This window comes from Coffea eugenioides, chromosome 5 (assembly GCF_003713205.1).
Source record: "Coffea eugenioides isolate CCC68of chromosome 5, Ceug_1.0, whole genome shotgun sequence".
Classification (NCBI taxonomy): Eukaryota; Viridiplantae; Streptophyta; class Magnoliopsida; order Gentianales; family Rubiaceae; genus Coffea; species Coffea eugenioides.
This window is the reverse complement of record NC_040039.1, coordinates 51,646,661-51,668,729: the sequence shown is the minus strand read 5'-3', so window position 1 is coordinate 51,668,729 and position 22,069 is coordinate 51,646,661. Positions and strand designations below refer to the sequence as shown.

At 37.1% G+C, this 22,069-nt stretch overlaps 4 protein-coding genes across 7 annotated transcripts; 2 read left to right on the top strand and 2 right to left on the bottom strand.

The window, feature by feature from the left end:
* Positions 1–108: 108 nt before the first annotated feature.
* Positions 109–1,488, bottom strand: LOC113772468 (photosystem II 10 kDa polypeptide, chloroplastic). The gene is made up of 5 exons (XM_027317069.1): positions 1,261–1,488; positions 1,027–1,085; positions 863–918; positions 621–673; positions 109–395 (listed from the first exon to the last, which is right to left on the bottom strand). Exons 1-5 carry the CDS (start codon positions 1,409–1,411, stop codon positions 301–303), a joined length of 414 nt encoding a protein of 137 aa, XP_027172870.1. The 5' UTR covers positions 1,412–1,488; the 3' UTR covers positions 109–300.
* Positions 1,489–1,826: 338 nt separating this feature from the next.
* LOC113772463 (renalase) lies at positions 1,827–6,335 on the bottom strand. 2 transcript variants are annotated; one of them, XM_027317059.1, is made up of 9 exons: positions 6,231–6,335; positions 5,969–6,068; positions 5,624–5,804; positions 4,833–4,905; positions 4,534–4,713; positions 3,532–3,629; positions 3,247–3,335; positions 2,957–3,130; positions 1,827–2,327 (listed from the first exon to the last, which is right to left on the bottom strand). In XM_027317059.1, the coding sequence occupies exons 1-9, from the start codon at positions 6,280–6,282 to the stop codon at positions 2,156–2,158; spliced, it is 1,119 nt and encodes a 372-aa protein (XP_027172860.1). In that variant the 5' UTR covers positions 6,283–6,335; the 3' UTR covers positions 1,827–2,155. The 2 variants fall into 2 exon arrangements, with proteins under 2 accessions (XP_027172860.1, XP_027172861.1); XM_027317060.1 differs by having other exon boundaries at positions 3,532–3,611.
* Positions 6,336–9,655: 3,320 nt separating this feature from the next.
* On the top strand, positions 9,656–14,262 carry LOC113769840 (cold-responsive protein kinase 1). Its single transcript, XM_027314140.1, has 7 exons — positions 9,656–10,019; positions 10,860–10,991; positions 11,183–11,298; positions 11,392–11,614; positions 12,149–12,386; positions 12,669–12,819; positions 13,545–14,262. Exons 2-7 carry the CDS (start codon positions 10,919–10,921, stop codon positions 13,938–13,940), a joined length of 1,197 nt encoding a protein of 398 aa, XP_027169941.1. The 5' UTR covers positions 9,656–10,019; positions 10,860–10,918; the 3' UTR covers positions 13,941–14,262.
* A 1,129-nt stretch (positions 14,263–15,391) lies between these two features.
* On the top strand, positions 15,392–21,936 carry LOC113770585. Of its 3 annotated transcripts, XM_027315095.1 has the most exons (10): positions 15,392–15,522; positions 16,138–17,036; positions 17,774–17,903; positions 18,763–19,253; positions 19,575–19,655; positions 19,745–19,843; positions 20,389–20,505; positions 20,585–20,668; positions 20,813–20,884; positions 21,233–21,936. In XM_027315095.1, the coding sequence occupies exons 2-10, from the start codon at positions 16,716–16,718 to the stop codon at positions 21,491–21,493; spliced, it is 1,656 nt and encodes a 551-aa protein (XP_027170896.1). In that variant the 5' UTR covers positions 15,392–15,522; positions 16,138–16,715; the 3' UTR covers positions 21,494–21,936. The 3 variants fall into 3 exon arrangements, with proteins under 3 accessions (XP_027170896.1, XP_027170897.1, XP_027170895.1); XM_027315096.1 differs by lacking the exon at positions 15,392–15,522 and having other exon boundaries at positions 15,813–17,036; positions 20,392–20,505; XM_027315094.1 differs by lacking the exon at positions 15,392–15,522 and having other exon boundaries at positions 15,813–17,036.
* The last annotated feature ends 133 nt before the right edge of the window (positions 21,937–22,069 follow it).

The window sequence follows — 22,069 nt, the reverse complement described above, 5'->3', positions numbered from 1 at the left end:
ATATGCAACTGAATGGAGCAATGAGAGGAGGGCCTAACGAAATTGCGGCAAGAGATCATTTAGATTTTATGTCAATCATTAATCAAAAGTTGGTAAACTCAGCTGAAGTATGCCATCTGAACCAATTAGGAAAAGATGCTAATCACACATCAGAAATATCATGGTAAAAAAAAGTATGCTTACATTTAACATGACACAAGCTGAAAACGAGTTTTGATCCCACAAAATATATGATCCATGTTTTTGGGAACAATTCCTGGATACAAGCTATAATGTCACATGGATTACAGGGGCAATTGTCTACTGTACCAAAGCACTGGTGTTGTAAACTAGCAGAGCACCTCCTGCCAGAATGCCAGCCAGGGTAACTGCCCAGATTGCCAGGCCAGTGCTACCTGTATTATATTTCAAAATGGATCATCACATCTCATCATCAGAATATTCTTTGTTTTTCCAAAGAAAGGGAAGAGGATCAATGAGGATTAAGAAGGGGAATGATCATAATATGTTCTTGTCTACGAGGTTATAATAAATTCTCAAAAATCAAGAGTCGTCGTATTCTCTACTCTCCTTCACCTCCTTCACTATAGGATTCATGTAAAATTGCTAGCTAATCTTACCGCCAACATAGACGTCACCGCTTGGAGACCAGTCCTTCGTGTCGTAGATTGGACTGCATTTTGTTCAAACGTAAAACATGTTAATATCTCTATAGTGAAATATCGTGGTGGATAAACTAGTTGTTTGTTATTAAAAAGAAAGAAAAAAACAACAACAATTAAATCGTTAGTATCATCATAAACGCGTTTTTCAATCACTTTTTTATCTTACATCATCATATGCCAAGAAATTTGACCCTCACCTGTATCCGTCAACATTAGCACCATACTTGTCAACAAATTGGTAAACGCCCTTTCCCTGAACAAATGCCCGAATATCAAATCAAAGGAAGAGATGCATATGCAGGTTGTAAAGAAGGACAGACCACTGATTTTTAGACCAGTTAGTAATAATAATAATGTTTACCTTTCCTTTCCTGCCAGAAGCATCGAGTCCATCCCTCAAAGTCATACCTCCGCTAATTCCTATTATTATAACATTCCGAATACCATCTCAATCAACCACTTGACATAATAATGATGAAACCATTTGTTCAGAAACAATTACACTACTGTTTACTATCTTTTCGTGAAGCAACTAGAGGGGGCTTGTAGTAATTCTTTAATCGCCTGATTCAGTTGTAGTGAGATTAAGACTGACCATAAGGTGTGTCGGTCTTGATCTTCCTGCCTTTGGCTTGCACTCGGAAAGCTGAGGTTCTTGCAAGTGAAGGGAGGCCTCTAACTGCTGATTTCTCAGCTGTGAAAACAGCGGGCTTAAGGCTCAACGAACTCATCACTGTGGTTGCCATTTCTTTTGCTGCTGCCGCCTCTGCCTATAAATTCCTTACAAGTTATGACAAGATCTCTCCTGCCTTCAAGCGCAAGAGTTGGCTGAAATATGCGCTTGTGGAAGAATCTTGCTGGCTTTGGTGATTGCTATGTTCACACGTGGCATAGCTCTTATGGATTGGTTTTGGATATGGCATTACAGCATTATCAAAATGCAAGCCCTCTGCACCAACCAAAAAAAAAAAATCTATATATATATATATATATATATATGTGTGTGTGTCTATATATATATATATGTAGAATTCAAAATTTGAGGTGTCTCTTTCAATGTGTTCACTTCCAAAGTACACAGCAACCTCACGGGAACCAGATTTGTCAATCAGCCATTGGTTGTCGGAAAGATTATTATGTTACTTCCAACTGGAAGGATCGGAAAAAGAAAATTAATGTTTTGCATTTTTCCTAATTTTCAGTTATCTTTCTAGTTTAAACCCAGAATACAGAACAAAAAATCAGCAATATTTACCCAAAAATCCATTTATTGACTATTACAACAAGAGTACGGGAATTACTGGCACCCATAAAAAAGAAAACGGGAATTACTGCTGCTGATCTTCTGTGGGATCAATCAGATACATGAACAATCTTTCCAATAAATATTCTTCTCCTGCCTCAGCCATATAAGACATATGTCGATGATGATGATGATGATGAGCGGACTTTATGTTGTTAATGCAACAGCCAGTCAAGTCATGTTTAACTCACAAGGAACCGAGCAGTTCAGTAAACTTTGCAGCCGCAGCTATGCCACTCAGTATTGCACCTTCAACGTTAGGGCTAACACAGAAGTCACCGCACACTGCTAATCTCCTGTTTCCGTTCCAGAGACACTTCTCCTCTGCTGCTATGCTTTTCGCAGGAAATGCACTTCCCCTGTCAAGTAATACCACGCAGCCACTCTTGGAATGTAAACATTCTGATGAGAAGTAGAAACAAAACAAACTAAAATATGCTTATTCTTCGTCAATCGGGTCAATGGAGTAATCCTAGAACATTCACACTCCCAACAACCATTTGATCACTCACACAGATTTTAATTAATGCATCTAAAAGAGAGGTTTCCCTTCCCTCCTGAAAGGTCACATAAAGAGATCTCAAAATCTATGCCATTGCAAGAAATACGAGTTTGGAGCAGTTACTAAGACTAGATTAGACGCATCAAAATCATTTTCTCCGCCCGCTAGGGAGAAAAATTACTAAGTGCATTGCACACATTATAGCCTGTATTCAAAATTTTGCCTCTGAAGACATCATCTCAAGTTTTTTTAAAAAAAATAAACTGAAAGAACAAGATCTCCTGTTCAAATCCATAAATTTTTTTTTTTTTGGGTAGCAAAAAGTGAAAAGACAAATTTACCTTTAATTTAAACATTATTCTGCTCGTTTTGAAAAGAGGGGAGTGAGATTGCAGCCACATGCCATATCTTATGCAGCAAAAGCTGCCATTTTTAAAAAAAATAAAATAAAAAATCATCAATTTAAAATTGAGTTTGAATACCAACCATCGGTGAGCTTTCTTGAAAAACAGCTGAGATATATCAAGTCCAGTGCCTTTAAATTCTTGAACAAGTTCTTCAGCTACTTTTGCTAGTAGTGCATTAGTAGGCCTTTGAAGCCCTGTTTGAGCAATGATGTTCTCTGCATACTGTGCTGTTGAATGCAGCACCCAACGTTCACTTCATATAAAGACAGAATGAAAGAGAAAGAAAACGTTAAAAGCACAGTAGTAATGGATTTTGAAACTCAATCACTGTTATATTCGTAATCTTCTCACATTTAAACTCACACGTACCTAGTGATTGAACGCCCAGGCTTGCTACTGTCACAAAAAGCCCAGCTTAAGTTTTCTGAATTCTTGAATGAAAAGCCCTTAACTGGAATCTGAAAGTCAGTAGAGAAAACGATCAATGATCCAGAAGTTATAAATAAGTTCCAGCAGATATGGTAGGTTTGGACTTGTGAAATGTTCATAGGAGTGGAACCAGACAAAAAGAATAGGGGAAGAGGACAAATAAATATTTGTATTGCATCAGCAAAAGCCTGAAGAATACCATCAAGGTGGAAAAGAAATTCTCACCGATTGCAAAGGCCGTTCAAATGCCAGCATCAGAGCAAAGCATGAAACAACAGGAATTTCTTTGACCTTCAAAGCTATTTCTGGTACCATGCTCAAGTCTTAGAAGGTAAGGGAGAGAATAGAGGGGAAAGGTCAAAGTATTTGGTTAATCTTTGACAGAAAACTACCTTCCAGTTAAAGCAGACATTTTATCTAGGGAAAAAATCACAAACACAAAGCACCCGCATGTAAATAGAAATGACATGCATAATGCAACCAATGGAAAGTTTAAATAGCCACAACGCAACCATCATTCAACAAATAAGGTGTAATGAGCTAGTTGAACCCTGCTAGACACAAAATTCCCAGGCTAAAAACCAACAAAACTTCAAATTAGTCAACTAAGCGGAAACCACAGATTAGCTTGATAGTCTACCAATAATAAAATTGAAGATTCAGGAATGTATAACATATATCTTAAGGAAAAATTCTAGACTTTCCTTTCCTTGATGCCTAGTAATAGCACAATGTAGTTAAACGTTCCAAGCATCAGAATACAACGCATACATTACATTTTGGGAACAAAGTATGTTTAATTATATATAATTTGTAAGGCATCAAGTACATGAAATATCAACTCCATCAGAAGACATCGAATAGGTTATATCACCAATTTTTCTGGATCTAATTAGAACAACAAATTCACTGAAGGAATATAAATTTCGCTTTACAGTCTATAGTACTTAAAGAAAACAGAGTCAGTAAAGTAAAAGAAAAACTACTCTGCTCCTAACTCTATGCTGTTTTCTATTATTTTTTTCTCTTTGACAATTGAATTGAGTCACTACTTGATGCTCAATGAGAAGTTCATCATAATTAGAGAAACAAGAAAACAAAAAGCATCACAAGAAAAGAATCATAAGACATTTTGACAAGTACGTTCACACATTATTACCAACAACATTTGGTTCAATACATACCTTAAATCATGAAATATGTTTAACTAAAAGGAGGAAGACATACCTAAAGGAGGTTTTCCTCCAGTTGCCATTGTGAATCTGGAAGAAAACATATTCTTATCTGATGTCACCACTCCCTTAAATTGACCAAGATCTTGTCCATCCAAACTGGTCAATGACCACAAATCCTCATCCTCTAACCATTCAACCTTCCCAACACCCAATCCAAAACAACTCCTCACTCCTACACATTAAGTCTGTTCAGTTTGAAACAAAATGATTTACTTTTTTAGTTAATGTCATTTTTTTTTTTTTGACAAGTATAGTATTTCAATATGAAACAAGTTGCATCTTATCCATTACCAGGTTCTGAGGATAAAGCTCGGCAGATGGAGTTCATTCCTGGGATTCCAACATATTTCTGATTTGATTCTTCCTACATTAAACTAAAAGATTTAAGAAAATTAATTTTTGAGCTATGATAACAGGACTTTTACTTCCTAGGCATTCATGCAATCTGCAACTGTATGAAGTTTAGATGGATACACAACAAGTTAATAATCACAATGCCTCAAGCTTGAAAATGCTTGCAATTCGCAATAAGAAATTTACACAGCCTATGAGTTTGATGATGTAAAAACCCTAGGGAAAAAATGATCTTAATGTGACTAATCAAAGAAGGAAAATTTAAAGAAATACTTGTGCTGAAAACCACATTGGAGAAATGAGCGAATCAGCAGAGGGTACTCCAGATCACTACTTTATGTAGTTTGAAGTATTCTGGGAGGATTTATATAGGATCTTAATTAAAAAAAAAAAAACCAGTTCCTAAAGACTTGATTCCCTGGGCAAGAGATATGTCAATTATGTGGTGTTCTTCTATCATGTTGACATTTAGTTAGCTAAAACATGCACTCACGTGAGAAAAAACAAAGACTAGATCAACTCCAATGTTTAGCTCACATGTTAATATTGTCTTAATTAAATAAATCCAACAACAACAATCATAGAGAGCCAGAGAACACAATTATATGAAACACATTTAATAAAGACAATACAAATGCAGATAAAGTATGATGTTGAAGAAATAGACAAGTGCAGATAAAGTGGTCTCGGGAAGCACAATAGGAAAGTGATTAAACAGAGTGAGAGACCTCATTGCTAACGAGAAATTTCTTGGAAGTGCAATCAAAAGATCCAAACTTTTCATTCCAGGGAGCAACAAAGCCTCTCGATTCCCAGTCCTGAACAAGACCCACGACCTCAGGATTGGTGACAGTGAAGTAAGGAGCACCATGGTCGAATAATAGCTCCCTCCCATCTTCGGCCGTTTCTCTATCGGGTGTTGATAATTGACCCATCACCCGAAAAAAAAAAAACACTTCTTGTTTTATGTGAAGTAAAACATTATTATTTGCTAATGGAAAGCAATGGATGGTGGTAAGAAAGGAAAATATATATATATATATATATATATATATATATATATATAATTCCACCTTCTTTGAGACATTCGGCCACCTGGGCCTCTACCAGACTCGAAAATGGTGACTGAAATTCCATTCTTGGCCAGCGCCGATGCACATACCGCACCTGAGACTGCAAGACATCTATCCACTTACTTCTGAATTCAACAATTATTACACTAATTCAATGCAAATTAGTAGTGCAAAAAAAAAAAAGAAAAGAAGCATGTTTTATTGGTTAGTAGCGTAGTAGGCTAGTGATTTCAATATGGAAGAGAGGAGGGGAGATGCCTACTTCCGCTTCCGATGACAGCAACCTTGGTAGCAACACTGGGACTAGTGGCCATAACGGCAAGCGAGGAGCCGGTGTTGTTCCAGACTTCCAGTAACAGGAGGATCGTAGCAGCCTCTTCTACACCCACGTGTCTACTTATACACCTTAATACACTCACTCACATCTTAAAAGCAAATTTATTACGAGGATTGAGTGTACTTGGACTGTAAATTATTTTGATTAGTTTCTGAAAAAAGTACTATAATGTGATGTATTGAAAAGTAACTGTGGTAGAGATAATTTTTTATTGAACAAATAATAATATATTTAAAAAAAAAAATCATCAAATATGATAAAACTAATGATAGTGTACACAGTTGTACACTTTATTTTATCAATGCTTTTACAATTTTATAATTTCTAAAAAATCCTTACCAATGTCAGTTGAAAATTACCCAAGTTGTTTCAAATAAATGAATATCCTTCAATGGTTAGTTATAACAACGTGTTAATAAGTTTTGTGTTAATTGCATAATAAAAGCCACATTTCAATTAAATGTGTCTATAACACCATTTTAATAATTATACTAACACATAAATTTATATGAGTTATACTCGATGCAAAAACAGTTGCAAAATAATTTCATATTTCAGAAATATCCAAATGTTTCCATAATTCAAAACTTTTAAATGTATCAAAATGAAGGTATTTTGGTAAATATACCTAAACACGTGTTGCTCTCAATTGTACCAAAAGTTAAAAAAAAAACTACACAATATTCTACATTCTCAAAAAATTCCTATGAATGCCGTTGAAATTCAAACCTATTTCGACCACAACTCATTCTTATATAATATAAGGAAATAGTTAAAAAAATTGTGTTGATACTGTAATCAAAATTAATTTTGACAAACAAATCCACTATCGCCCATGTCTCTTTTTTTTTTTTCCCCTTTATTTGTGGGTTCATCTACTTGACACCTTGAAAAAGGCACCTCTTGGTTGGTGGTGTTAGTAATAGTGATATATGTATATTGACTTCCTTCTCTTGGTATTTGTTTATTTATTTATAGATCAATACAGTCTTAATTATCTATTAGTTATGAATCAAGAAATTTATTTCTTATTTAGGTTACTGATGTTACAGGCTAGACTGTAATTAGTATTCGTCCAGAAGCTTAACGACCATTCTTTGGTTAATTGCCGTGAAAAAAAGAATCTTCCTAATTCAACATGACAACAACGTCAGTTTATTTGCAGCTTGGAACATGAAATGGAGTTTTCACACCATATTATTCTTATTTTTCAAATGATCAAGTCTACCAGTCAAAAAAGTTGTGTCTCTATTTAATAATTATCCTTATCAGGGTGACCAAATTATTTTGAAAATGTCTTTACACACCAAAACCAAAAAAAAACAAAAAACACACGCGCCGCGTCGCGCACACACAATAATTGTTGACCTATCTGCATGTCGTTTCTAATAAAAAATGTGACGGAGGGAGTAATTTTGATTTTCTACTGAACTAGAGGAATGTTTACTTGGCATCCCATTCACTTATCATTCCAATTTGATGAAATCTCTCTATTTAAATTGTTAACATTCAAGTTCCGTTCCTCTTTTTCACACTTAGCGGTGACCTTAAAATAATTTGACCAAAATGAAAATGCCTCGTCCAACTCCAAAGATGTACAATATTTATTGGTGCCTAAATACAAAACACAAACTGGGATTTATTCCAAATTCCGATGGATTTAGCATGTCTTGCCGCTCATTCTGGGCTGCGAATTGCATTATTGACAGAAAGAACTAGTGAGTGTGTTTGGACAGCTAATTATTTGGCCAAATATATTTGCTGACATCACCATTACAATTTCCAATACACCTTTTTATCTTGCCAATTATTTTTTTATCTCACATACATCATATCACAAAAAGTACTACAGTAAAAATATTTCAAATAACTTACGATCCAAACACACTCTGTGCTTTCCCCGCGATCTTACGGGTCTCATGCAGCTCTTTTTTTTTTTTCTTTCTTTTCTGGGCCAGAAATTTCCGTGACACCTCATAGGGCTGCGAATTCAATATCTGTCTGCCACCCCGGTCAACTGTGCTCCGGACCTTTTCCCATTGAGACTTTTCTTAAATGTCCACCTCCTGGAACGTGACGAAATGGCCACGTATACGGATTGGCAAACGGGGCCGCCTCGTGTGTATTGTCATTTTTCTACAATTTTTTTTAACATATTTTTTTAATTCTTTTTTTTTTTTTTTATCTCCAATGCATCAAAATCACTGCAGCATGTTTTTATATTAAAACTTCAAAAAATTGCATTTCAAACGGACATCTTTTATCTTATCTTTCCTCTTTTCTTTTGTAATCTGCCTGCCTCCTTTAAACTATCTATTTTGCTGGATGATTTGAGAATGCTGTAATGAACTGAGGCTAATAAGTAATAGTTAATTAAAATATATGTTAGTATTAGATCTTTTACTTACCCAAAAAAAATCATGACGAATTTTTTTTTTTTTTTTTTCCAGTTCAAGTAGAAGAGTTTGATTTCGAGACCTTCCCTCTCCGCTTTCTCTTCTGGACAATCCAGTTCATCTTTTCCTCGTATCAAGATACGATGATTTTGTCTAACATCATACAGCTACAGTACAAAATCTTTCTCAGCATTTAATGTTCCATATAGAAAAACCAACCTTAAAATTTGCTGATACTGATTGAATTTACATGTACGTAGTACTCCCTCCCTTTTTTTATAACTGACGTTTAAGAAATTTGCTCTTAAGTACTTTTATCTGTCATTGTATTATTCCCATGCAGCATTAATTATTTTTTCACAATTTTACCCTTTTATCTCTCTTTTCCATTACAGGGTTCTTAATTACTACTTCTAGTAATTATTGCTTCTCTCTTTGCTTTTGGCCTAGTAAAACAGCACCATTTAGTACTCTAGTGAGAGAAAATATGGGTGAATTGGACAATTAATGAGGGTACAAAAGGAAAGTAGTGTATAGATTTAAACAATGAAAAACTTTTCTTAATTGGTGTGCAAAACCTTAAACGTCAGTTATAAAAAAATGGAGGGAGTATATTATAGTAGTAGTAGTGCCATTTAACACGGGCATAGGCAACAAATTCCAAAGGAGGCTTGTCCGAGGCTGTACAATTCGAGTCTCTCTCACTACCATTTCCATCTGGAGAATTACTGCGTACTGCCACGTCCTTGTGTGGATTGGTGAGTTGCGTGGCAGAAATTAGAGGGGACTTTGACCGGGTGTACAAGAATCAAATCAATAGGGAAGCATACAAGCACTTTAACTTGGAAAGTTGGGAGTGACGCCTGCGTTGACTTCTTACGCGCTACTCTTCCGTACAGTTACGCGCCTCTCTTCTTTGGAGCCCCCACTCCCCTCTTCCACCCCTGTTTTCATCGCTCCTCTTTAACAGCAACTGATAGTTTGATTCTGATGCGACGGAAACCAATCGTCATCCTCCACCACCTCCTCGGCTCCTTCCTTCTACTACTGTACTTCTGGTCTATGGTCTTTGTATTTGTGTGGGTGCACGTACAACGGTACAAGCGTGACAGCCTGACGTACCAACACGCACATTCCCGACATATATTGTATGGTAGAAAGCAAAGTTCAGGAATCAGACGGAACCTTAGAGGGCTTTAGGAAGACTTTCGATTTCTGATATTTCAGGATCTCCCTGCTGCTTCTTTTGGATTTTAACCTCGTGTCGCGGCATTTGGGCCCCAAGTTCTTTCCTTTGCTCTTTTTCTCAGCTTCTCAGGTACTTGTCTCATCTGGGCTTCATTTACTCATTTTTTTCATAACTTTGGTAGTGAATCCAGGGGGTTTCTTTCTGTATGCCTTAGTTGGAATTCATCTAGATTTTACTTGATGCTTGCCAGTAACAACTGCTACTACCGAGTAGAAATGATTCTGGGGTATAGGTGGTAATATGGGTACGATCAATGTATAGGTGCCTGATTTTTCAACTTTTGTTAGTTGATCGTTCGCCTTTATTTTGGCGAGAACACTTGAATTCTAATTTATTCTTGAATTGCAACTATTTTCGGGGATCGTGGGTTGGTGTTTCTCCTATTAAAGGGACCCCATTACATTTCTGTTTCTATGGCATAATCTCGATAGAGGTGGATTTAGTAGAAACCTGGTCTTTTGATACCATGGAAATGTTTTGGGGCACCATTTTATTAGCAGAAGTTCTCCCATATAAATATGCTGAAAAGCTGCGGCTGTCCATCTCAGACTTGATCGTTTTGTTGTCTTTGGATTTTCTGTGGCTATAAGTTATGATCCTTCAGCATTTTGACACCTATCCATACTAAGGATCATGCAAAATCAAACTAACCAATGGTTGTTACTGTGTGATTTCTTTGCAGCATAAAATTTTTCGGCTAGTGTTTATAAAACATTACTTGCATCTAAATGTTTACTGTCTAAGAACAGTTTAAAACAAGTATTCTTATGTCCATACGCACAAGGGAGTACACAAGAGAAGTTTATGCAATACATTGTTAGTTTGCTAACCTTCCAAGAATACCTTTCTGATAACAATGTGCCCTTTGCGTGATTTCCTGTATTCTGATTTGACTGGCTTTGAATACAGTTTCTTCTGGAGCAGCTATATTTTACAGAGAAGGCAGATAATTGGCCAATCATACAGTCATGACTTGCTTCTCCTGTTTATTTGGTAGAAAGTTGGATTCAGCAACACACCGCTCGGTTGAGCTAGATGATGGTAAACAAAGTACTCTTATTCAGATAAACTGTCCGGGACTTTCAAACAGACTGTGTTCTTCCATCCTCCACCTAGAAACTCTTTTCTAGTAGCTGTGCCTGCATAAACTAGCAATGCCACGCAACACCTTAATTTATGTTTCTTGCTTGTCCATTTATGAATGAACCTAATAAGAGTGGACTCATGAACAGAGCTCTCTGGCATCCAGAACGTCACTCTTTACCCGTACAAGGCGTTGAGAATTGCCACTGATGATTTTAGTCCAACCAATAAAATAGGGGAGGGTGGATTTGGTTCTGTCTACAAGGTAGAGAAACTCCTTTTGATGTGAATATATGTATGTACTTTTCCTTTTCGAGCCCCTGTGTCACAGTTTTACTGATATATCCTCACTTTGTAGGGAAAGCTCAGAAGCGGCCAGATGGCCGGCCAGATGGCTGCCATAAAGGTTCTTTCTACTGAATCGAGGCAAGGAGTACGTGAGTTCTTGACTGAAATTCAAGTGATTTCGGAAATACAGCACGAAAATCTAGTGAAACTTTACGGTTGTTGTGTGGAAGGCAATCACAGAATTTTGGTGTACAACTACCTAGAGAAGAATAGTCTTGCAACAACACTTCTTGGTAATGTTACTTTTCTGTTTCTGACCTTCAAGATCTTGTGCTTGCAATAGGAACAATTAATTCCCATCTGTTGACTTATAAAAAGCAGTTTTAACAAGGCTTATCCTTTTTGAAATGTTCTTATTTTACGGAGTACAAGTTTATTTCTGGCCAACCATTCATGAGTCCAAGAAAAGAGCTTCTTTCCCCATCTCTCGCCTATTAACAGTATGCTCCAATATGCTTGCGATGATATATCCTCATTCTGTACCAAAAGGACCCGTAATTTGATTGCGTTCAAGTCTGTAACCTGTGTATTTAAAAATAGTTTTTCATTCTTGGGCAGCAAAATGAAGTTTACTTAAAGCCAAAGGACAAATTTAGAGATTTCAAATTCTTCAAAACTTTTGAACACGTGCATCTAAAGCATGGAGCACTGAATTATTGAAACTTTGAGCAATGAATATCTTACACCGGTAATTAAAAATTGTTTTCTTCAGTCTAATTTTCTCTGAAGCAGGATTGGATCTAAAGGTCTTGAATGTTCGTTTCCAGATGGAGATTACAATAACATCCAGTTTACTTGGCGAATAAGGAAAAAAATTTGCATCGGAGTTGCTAGAGGACTTGCTTACCTTCATGAGGAAGTGAGACCTCATATTGTCCACCGGGATATCAAAGCAAGCAATATACTTCTAGACAAGGATCTAACACCTAAAATTTCAGATTTTGGTCTTGCAAAACTCATCCCTCCCAACATGACTCATGTCAGTACACGAGTGGCAGGGACCATGTAAGTTTTGAAACAATCTCTTCATCCTTGTACTGGACCTATGAAGGTTCTCTTTTTGAGGATGTCAATCCTGGTTTAACTCTTATGCATGAACATCTAGTTTTGTGAGGATTTGCTCCCCCTCTAAACCTCTAAGTGGATAAAGATGCCTAGATTTATGGGTTTTGATTAGTTATCCTAGTTTAAACCATAAGACTTTGAATGTTATTATCCTTCTTAGTGAAATCAGGAACCATTTTTTATGACACTGAGTTTTTAATGTCAGCTATATTGTCGTTGCAGTGGTTATTTGGCGCCTGAATATGCAATAAGAGGCCAGTTGACACGTAAAGCAGACATTTACAGCTTTGGAGTTCTGTTAATTGAAATAGTTAGTGGAAGATGCAACACCAACACAAGACTTCCTATTGAAGAACAGTATCTTCTTGAAAGGGTATGGTTGTTGAGTCACTTCACCTTTAGGTGATCTTTTACACTTTCATAATTGCCATATATGTTAAAGTTATGAGCAAATAGCATCAGCAATGGGTTGCTAATGCTTGATTCTCAATTTCATTGATTCCTATTTTTGCAAGTTTTTGAGCATTCTTAGAAGTGAAAACAATCTGATAGGAGCATAAAATCTGCTCATGGACAAGTTTATAGTTAGCTATTTTAAATCGTCAATCAACCTTAATTCCTTTTCTTTTTCTTTTTCCCATGGAGAAACATCATTAATATTTCTTTAAGCAGAGGAAACATAGGGAGATTGGATTTATAGTTAACAGAGTATGTCCGTGATTGAAGCCAGATGAAGAGAAAGGATATATATTGGCAAGAAAATTTGTAGGGTCGCTTTATTAATGCTGTATTTTGTTCCTTGCGATTGAGGGAACAGAATTGGAGTTGAGTGGCCCGGATCCAAATCCCTCGCGTGGTTTTGAGTTAAACAAGTAGAAGCAGAACTCTTTTGCAAGTTTGTAGGGCCCCTTAAACTGTCAACAATTTGTTGCAATCCAAACCCTGTATTTGTGTAATTCAGTCGAGTTCTATTTTTCCAAAACCAGTAAGTTCAGTGCTTCAGAAGTAGAAGTCTCCATTTACAGGGTTATTTAGTATTTTCATGTTCAATTTGAGTTCAAGCTGTTTCTCAAGTTCAACATTGGATCTGTTTTGCAGACCTGGAAACTATATGAAAGAAGGGAACTAGTTGGGCTCGTAGATACAGCACTAAACGGGAATTTTGATGCCGAACAAGCATGCAGATTCCTGAAGATTGGGCTTCTGTGCACTCAGGATGATCCGAAGCTTCGACCATCCATGTCCAGTGTTGTCAAGATGCTAACAGATAAATTAGATGTTGATGAGCATAAGATCACGAAACCAGGCTTAATCTCCGACTTCATGGACCTCAAGGTCAGAAGCAACGCCCCTAAAGCTAAGCCTGGAAGGGATCATACCCCCGGCAATTATGCATCCTCTGGCTCCGACAATCTGGATACCACAAGATTAACTTCAGCAGCTTCTTCTCAAGCTACCATGACGTTTACTTTTCCATGCACCCAAAGCATGTAAGCTTAGGGTAACCAAATTGAAGAGGTCGTTGCATTTTCTTTCTTTATTCTTTTACCATATTGGGTGAGTGAATTTTATTCGTTACCTCGTCAAGATGTGTATTGCAGTGGCAATTAGATGATTATTAGATTCCACCCCCACCTGTTTCATGTATGTACATATAATACGAATTTTTGGAGTCAGCTCTTGCCAATGCCAAACGCATTATTAAAGGAAGAGGAAAGCACTGAGTCGCTTCAAAGCAGAGTTAAAGAGTAGCCCATTGTGGAAGGCATGGACATGTTCTCATTTTGGCATGGGCCTTCCCAATTTATAGCTTAATAATAAGAGATGGTTGGCAAAAAGTCGTGTGTTCGATTTCGCTACTGATGCAAGAATTGTGTTGGCGGGCAATCTCCTGTAATTGATTTATGATTTCAAGAGTATGTCCTGACCAACGTAACGATGATCAGAGCTAAATTCACTTAAATTTTTATTTATCTAAAAAAAATCCTCTACCAGACTAGGTTGTATGTGAGAATACGAACTTCCTAGAGCAAGGGTTTGGTTCAGGAGATGAAACAAAAAAAGAGGTGTTGAGAACCGTTTTGCAACACTGTCAAGGAAACATTTCAAATCTAGAATATGAAACCTGCAAGTAAGATGCATACGGAGTGAAAATGGTAAGAAAAACAAAATGAAAGGACGAGAGTACAAAAAACTGGCCTATGGGCATCTCGGAATTGTTTCAGATACACGCTACTCCACAATCAAAGGAACGACTGCAAATCCCTAGTAGTAGTGGTAAGCCGAGCCCGGCAGGTAAGTGCATATAAAAAAAAAACCCCACCGGATTATACAACTGATGAAGAAGATGAAGATGGATCGATTGAGATGACAAATTCTTCAACAGCACGAGGCTATTACCGTCATCATATCAGAAAAATTTAACTGAGTTGTTACCTGCAAAGTGTAAATTGCCTTGAATATATTAACAGTCTCGTCTTGTTGAATGGTTTGAATGTGTGATTTAATCCGAGTCGTGGAGTCGGGTCGAACGGTTAAACCATTTATTACCCAAACGAGAAACCCACCCACCCCAGTCTACAGCTGGGATCTTTGGGAAGGAATAGTGGAACACCTAACATAACTTACTCAAGGTGGAAGAACTACCGGCCTATATTTAATGGACCCCCACCAAAAAAAGTTGCTCTTTCTTTTTTCCTTTTCTTTTTTTTTCCTTTTAAATTATTAAAAAATTATAAAGGGCAAAGCGAGAACTGGGCCCCACCTTCTCCCCATTTGGATTATGATTATCCATCATTAATTTCTCTCCCAGAATAAACTAAAACAAAAAGACGGTGGATGAAAGAAATAGAGAGTATATTACTGCTACTGCCATCTTGCGAGTATATTCTCCGCTTGTATCTTCTTCTTCATTCTAGTGCGACCCTGCCTGATTTAGTTGCTACTCATTCTTCATCACTTCTTTCTCTAATTTCTCTCTCTCTCTCTCTCTCTTTTCATTATTTGGGCATTTTGGTTGTCTTCTTTAGCAAACCATTTCTTTTTTGCTGTGAGTTCCAGTTTAGCTGTTCTCTTGGTGAGGATGAAATCATTTGAAGTTCATTTCACTTTTCTACGTTCCGTCCTGTACAACCCAAAAATTTACAGTACTAAATAAACAGATTATGCTGGTAAAAACTCTTTGTTTAATGTGAACCAATCCCAAATGCTCTCTCTGTTTTTTCCTTTTTCCCTTTTTGATGGACTTATTAGTGCTGAAGAAACAAAAGCTTACATTATAGTGTCACTGTCACTGCCTCATTCCCCTTCCCCCCCCCCTCTCTCTCTCTCTCTCTCTCTCTCTCTCACACACACACACACACACACTCTCAAAAAACCACAGTGGGGAGTGGGGTATCTTTTCTTTTTGAAGCTTTTTAGCGTTTGTCTCGTGTTATTGGGTACTTTCTTTTTCACAAGCATTCTCTGATAAATAAAGCTAGGGTTTTCTGATTTCTCACAGGTAAGAAGGGGCAAAAATCAGGTCAATAAAGCCTCAAGAATCAAGCTTAGCTTTAGGGCTCCTTCCCGTCCAAAAAGAAATTTCTTTTCCCCTTTTCTCTCACCTCATTGTCTCTCTCACATCTCCCCTCTTTCCGTCGCTGCTCCATCTTTCACATGCAGATTAATTAGTATGTGGAACTGTGTGTAGGTTTGCATGCAGATGTGGGCTGTCTGATCCGTTGTCTAAGATTTTTGGTGTTTGAGGCTCTTGATGATGAAATTGTGTTGTGGCTGTGAAGGAGTTTTCTGTTCAGGGTCAATACTGTTTAGAAGATACTGATAGTGAAAATGTGCCGGTAAAGTACATGGTAGAATATTGGGGTCTATAATTTGCCTTTTGGGAAACGTACAGGTGAAGCAAGTTGAGTGTTTTGCTGGCCTATTTTTAGTCTTTCAACACTTGACTGCGTTAAATGCTTCCTTTATCTGCTTGAACATCGTATATTGTGGATTTTTTCAGAAAATATTTTATGAATTCTGAACTGGGTGCTGCTGTAGTTTGTCGGGATCACAGTCTACTTTATAGTCCCATGGGTAATTTTGCTGCAACAGCAGAGCAGTTCTGCAAGGATAAACAACCATTTATGGATTTCAAGTTTTCTGGGTTTTGACTAGTAAGACATCTGGATTACAGTTTGACGCTTTTTTGGGGATTTAAGTACAGGATTTGGTCTTTACTACTTCTGTCTGTAGAAAGTAGCATTGGTTGCAGATTTTCTATTTAGAATGGAGGATATTGGGCTGTTTAAACAAGTTTGGAAATGGTTGCAATCCAAGAAAATTTGTTACTCTGTTGTGAGAACAACAGCCAGCTGTTTCCGAGACAAGATTGGGATATTTATAGAGAGGCATTGGCCAATGGTTTGTTGTGCGTGTGCAAGGCTGGGGAGACTGATGTTGCTTTTGTTGATTCGATGGAAGGATTGTGGAGTCAGAGGATTTCGGTCGTTTATTGGGCTTGGTTCGGCAGCTTTGCTTGTTATCATGTGGAGTTGTTTTCTTAGTTTGACATCATTATCGTGTCTTGTATATGTCCTTCTTAGTATGGTATATCTCCACTTCTTGAAACTTCTTTTCAATTGCTCAGTTTCATTTCGGATCTTCTGGTTTTTGGCGAAGATTAGCAAATTTTCCTTTTCACACACACACACATACCTTCGATGGGCTTGCTCATTACTAAGAGTTTGTTGTTCTAGATTGCAGTCATGTACTAGCAGTTGCTGGATATGTGAGATTTGTGTTATCTGTATTGTAGTGTATGCTAATTGGGGTGTGACACGATGAAATGGGATTGAAATTAATGATTTGATACTGATACAATCTTTTGATTCAAATAAGGAAGAATTTGACCATCTCAATGGAAGAATTTTGTTGACTTCGATCGTGTCTGTAGAATAAAAAGGAAGGTTTGGAATATTGCAAGTACATGGGTATAGTGCATTTCTTCTATTTTAGGATGACTTGAGTTCACTTAGCTATAGATTTACATTAATATGTTTAGCTACTAAATTTACCCAAATTTCTCATATTGGCACTTTTTTAATTAATAAAGATCCTTTGACCAATTTTTATTTGTAATTATGAGCGAAATTTGCCCGGAGTATTTTTTCTGGATGTAGATTTAACTTATCTTCCTTGAATCACTGATAGTCTTTTGTTGCCAGCTGGAGTGTGGACTTTTTATTTCCTTGTAACTGTGATGAAATGCCTGGGTAACAAATTTTATGGATTCTCTTTTGGAAAGACTCAGAAGCAGATACTAACAGTTGCTTATGTATTTTCAGGGAGCTGCTGGGATTGCTGTACAATACTTGGGATATACTCCTGGGCTTTTCATTGTAGGGCTTTTTGCCATCTTAATTTTGTGGATGTATGCAAACTTTTGGATAACGGGTACATTGTTCATTGTTGGAGGTATGTCGTGAATGAATGATCAAAGAATCCTAGTAAAATGGGCATACATCCATGGTACCATATGCATATGAATATTTCATTCTCTTTTCTTGTGTTCCCGTTGTGCCCCTAATTCTGCTTGTGTCTGTAGAGAAAATTGGATCTCTTCCTCAGATTTTGGGAAAGACCAAATGATGTATACATAATGAATGTGGAACCTCTATGTTGACTCCACTATCTGATTCATTGTTGATCTGTCCTGTAAATAAGTTCAATTTTACTATTGGAAGGAGCAAGTAAAGCTATGTTTTTGTAGGTTAAAAAAAATATGTACATACTGTTCTACTGTACATGAACTGAGTTTTTAGCGTGTTAGTTTAATTTTTACATGGTATGGATGATTTTTTAACTCAAAATACATGTCTTGGGGCCATACTGAGGGAGGGTGTGGCAAGTTATTTAAGTCGTATTCTGGCTCTTACCTCTCTTTTTTAGTGTGGAAATGATGTATAGGAATTGCCTCTTCAGAGGTAGCAGACAAGCGTTTATGTGAAGCTTGGAAAGTATGCTTTTGTCGTTTATTGATTTTCTATGGTCTGTGCATGCTTCCGGGACATTAATATGGGTATAGCTTTAAGGAATTCCATAGAAAATATAATGGAACAATATCTTGTTTTCCACCTTGGATCTAGTGGTCATAGCTTTGTTCAACAATACCTCTGGGTTGTGGTCTTAATAAGGCAGCTCTGCTTTTGAGAGTACAAATATGGCTTTTAGCTCATGGTTAAATTATTCCAGCGAGTGTTTACATGTATTTGTATGGTTTCTCCCGTCTCTTCTCTGCATTATGTTGATCTAAGCGTCTTTTTGAAAAATGCAGGTTATCTGTTTTCTCTGAATCATGCTCGGCTGGTGGTGTTGATGGCTATGATATATGCTATGTATTGTGTGAAAGTTCGAGTTGGATGGTTTGGAGTCTTTCTCTCAATTAATCTTGCATTCTTGTCAAATGATGTGTTAAATTACGTGCTTCAGTGTTGTGATAATTTGAGTGAAAGTGTGCCCATTGAGGAGCAAACAAAATCTGAGTCATTCACAGAGGATGGCTTCTCTACAGAGTGTGAGTATTCTGTGCCTGCTGATGAACCAGAAAAGGTGCAGTCTTGTAAATCATCCAGCAAACCTGCTGTGGCATCATCTTTGGTCAACAAACAAAAAGAATCTACGGCCAAGCAAGTTATCAGAGAAGATGAAAATTCCATTATTGAGATGAAGCGGATTTTAGGTAGTAACAATCACTATGAAGCACTTGAGTTTCCTCGCAACAAGAAAGTTGACTCTATTTTGTTGAGGAAGGAATACAGGAAAAAGGTAAGGTGCTCTAATTACGCGAAGTTACTTTTTGCTCTTTGTTGCCTCTTTCTTTTACTTCTTGCTGGATGTATAGTAATTAGGATTCTGCTGATATGGCACACTGTAGTAGAATTAAAAGTGCACCACTAAAATTCATTTGTAGGAATAAAATAATGATTTATATGCGATTGAGTGAAGAGTCTTAGAAGAGGCAGACAGGGAGTTGTTGTTCATGTACATTGTTTGATCATCATTTCTTTACTTTGTTGATTTTAGATCCCTTGTCTCATCAGCAATTCTTTCTTGTCTTTTTTTATTTTTCTGGGATATTCTGCACAGGCAATGCTTGTTCATCCTGACAAAAATATGGGAAGTACACTTGCAAGTGAATCCTTTAAGAAGCTTCAGTGCGCCTATGAGGTTATTATTGAGCATGAAATTTGGTATCAAAGATAAAAAATTTTATTGGTTGGTTTTCCTTGCTGCTCACCCATGGCCATTATGTGCAGGTTCTTTCTGATGCTGTGAAGAAGAGGGACTATGATGAACAACTTAAAAAGGAAGAATCGAAGAGTGTCATACAGAGATCATCTAGCACTTCTCGTCAGGTATAAAGTTATTGTAATCTTCCCTATGCCTTTTAGAGTTTTTATTTTTATTTATTTGTATAGTTTTTGTGGGAACTGAACAGTCTGAAGTTATCTATAAAAGAAACTGCAAAATAAGAACATATCGACTATAGATGAGATAAAGATGAATGATTTATAAGTGCTATTAGTAAGGCCATACGCTGTTGATGCTACTTTCTCTTTGCTGTAAAATCTATACTTGCTGAGCTCTAGACTTTGGCTTCATTTACTGTCTGTTTGGTCCGTGTCTTGGAGGCAGAGGGGATCCAAGCAATTAGTTTTGAATGCCTACAAATTAAGTCAGAGACACACAGTAACCCACGTAATGAGACACATACAGAAAGGCACTTACTGTTATTATTCATTTCAAGGGTGACTCTTAGGAGCAGCTTCCTGGTTGATTTTTTATGCAGCCAGCTAATTAAACTGTAGCAGCTTTTTAATTTTTGCATTTGCAAACTTCAATATCATATCACCAAACAATATAATTAGTGAAAAGCATTCTAATCATGTTTGGCAATTAGCAGGATAGCTCTGATTACTGCTTGGAAGAGTCAAGACGTATACAGTGCACAAAATGTGGCAATTCACACATTTGGGTCTGCACAAATAGGACTAAGGCCAAGGCCAGATGGTGCCAGGTTGGGCTGTTACAAGCAATAAATATTATGATCCTTGTGTTTCTTGTACATGTATAAAATGGTAGTATTTTGTATGCAGGATTGCTGTCAATATCATCAAGCCAAAGATGGCGATGGATGGGTGGAGTACAAAGGATCATTGATATTTGATCAGCCTCGAAAGGTATTTATCATCTAAGGACAACTTTTATCTCCTGTACTTTAAATCTGATCTGATGATAACATTTTGATAGGCTTTTTTTTTTGGCCTAACTGTTAAAAGCAACAATTTGTGCTAAGCTTGGCATGTGATTTCTTGATCTTTCAGGTGGAAATACCGCGAGCTTTTGTCTGTGCTGAGAGCAAGATCTTTGATGTATCAGAATGGGCCATATGTCAGGTCAGCGTCTAGTTTTACATGCATGTATATAAATCCAGGCTGAAACATCATATTCATATGTACGTCCTTTGTAATGTTTCAGTTTCTACTTTTAAATTTTTTCCATTTTCCAGACACAGCTCATCTCAAATGAACTTCCAGTTTTAAATGGTAGTGTACTCTTAGTGGTGCAACATAACCTTAACCTCAATTTTTGTAAGATCCAATCTATATGTTTCTTACTTAGTGTAAGGCTTGACTGCTGATTTCTGTATATTCCTGTATTATTGTGTAATGCAATTACCGTAAATGTTAAGATTACAGTGATATTGCATTATGAATATATAAAAAGCATTATATGACATACAGGGAATGGCTTGTAGACCCAATACACATCGGCCAAGCTTCCATGTCAACATGGTTGGTTTGGACAAGTCATCTCAGAGATCCAATTCTAGCAGATACCCATGGGATCTGGATGCCGAGGTGATGGACGAAGATGAAGATTTTGAGCTGTGGCTTCAACAAGCCCTGGCTTCTGGACTATTTTGTGAAACTTCCAAGCGCAGAAAGAGCTGGAGTCCCTTTAAGTTGCATCACAGAAAGAAAAGTTGGCGAAGATCATCATGAATGGGAGCTCTAAAATTGTTATTAACCCCTAACCTCCTGCAACAATGGCCAAGCACCACCAGCAACAATCTCCACCTTCAGCGCTAGATTTAGGAGTTAGAATGGGAGTAGGATATTGCAGGTATTTTAATTGCAGTGCAGAGAGCTGCCAGAGAATCTTAGTGGAGAAGATGACAACAGCTGTTGGTGGCAAGGAAAAGTCTGAACAACTTGTTTTGCACGATCATTTATGTAAATAATTGATAACTTTGTTGCGGGATTTCTTCTGTTGGAGATGTCAGTTTTGGGAAGATACAATTGAGCTGACAAGGAATTGATTCCAAAGGGCAAAATGAAAGGGATGCTTTCTTTGTACATGTAAATGCAACCTGATAGCTTTGTACACTGCCAGTGAAATAAAAACATGAAAAAAGAAAAGAAAGTTGACTGAGATTAATCTCAAACTGGGATGGTTGCATTTTAACTACGTTTGAGATTTGTCATATATCTCTCTATCTCAAAAGTGCCCAGGCACTCACTGATCTGCTCACAAAAAATTACTGTATTTGGTCAGCTTGCAAAAAGCTGCGATGTCGT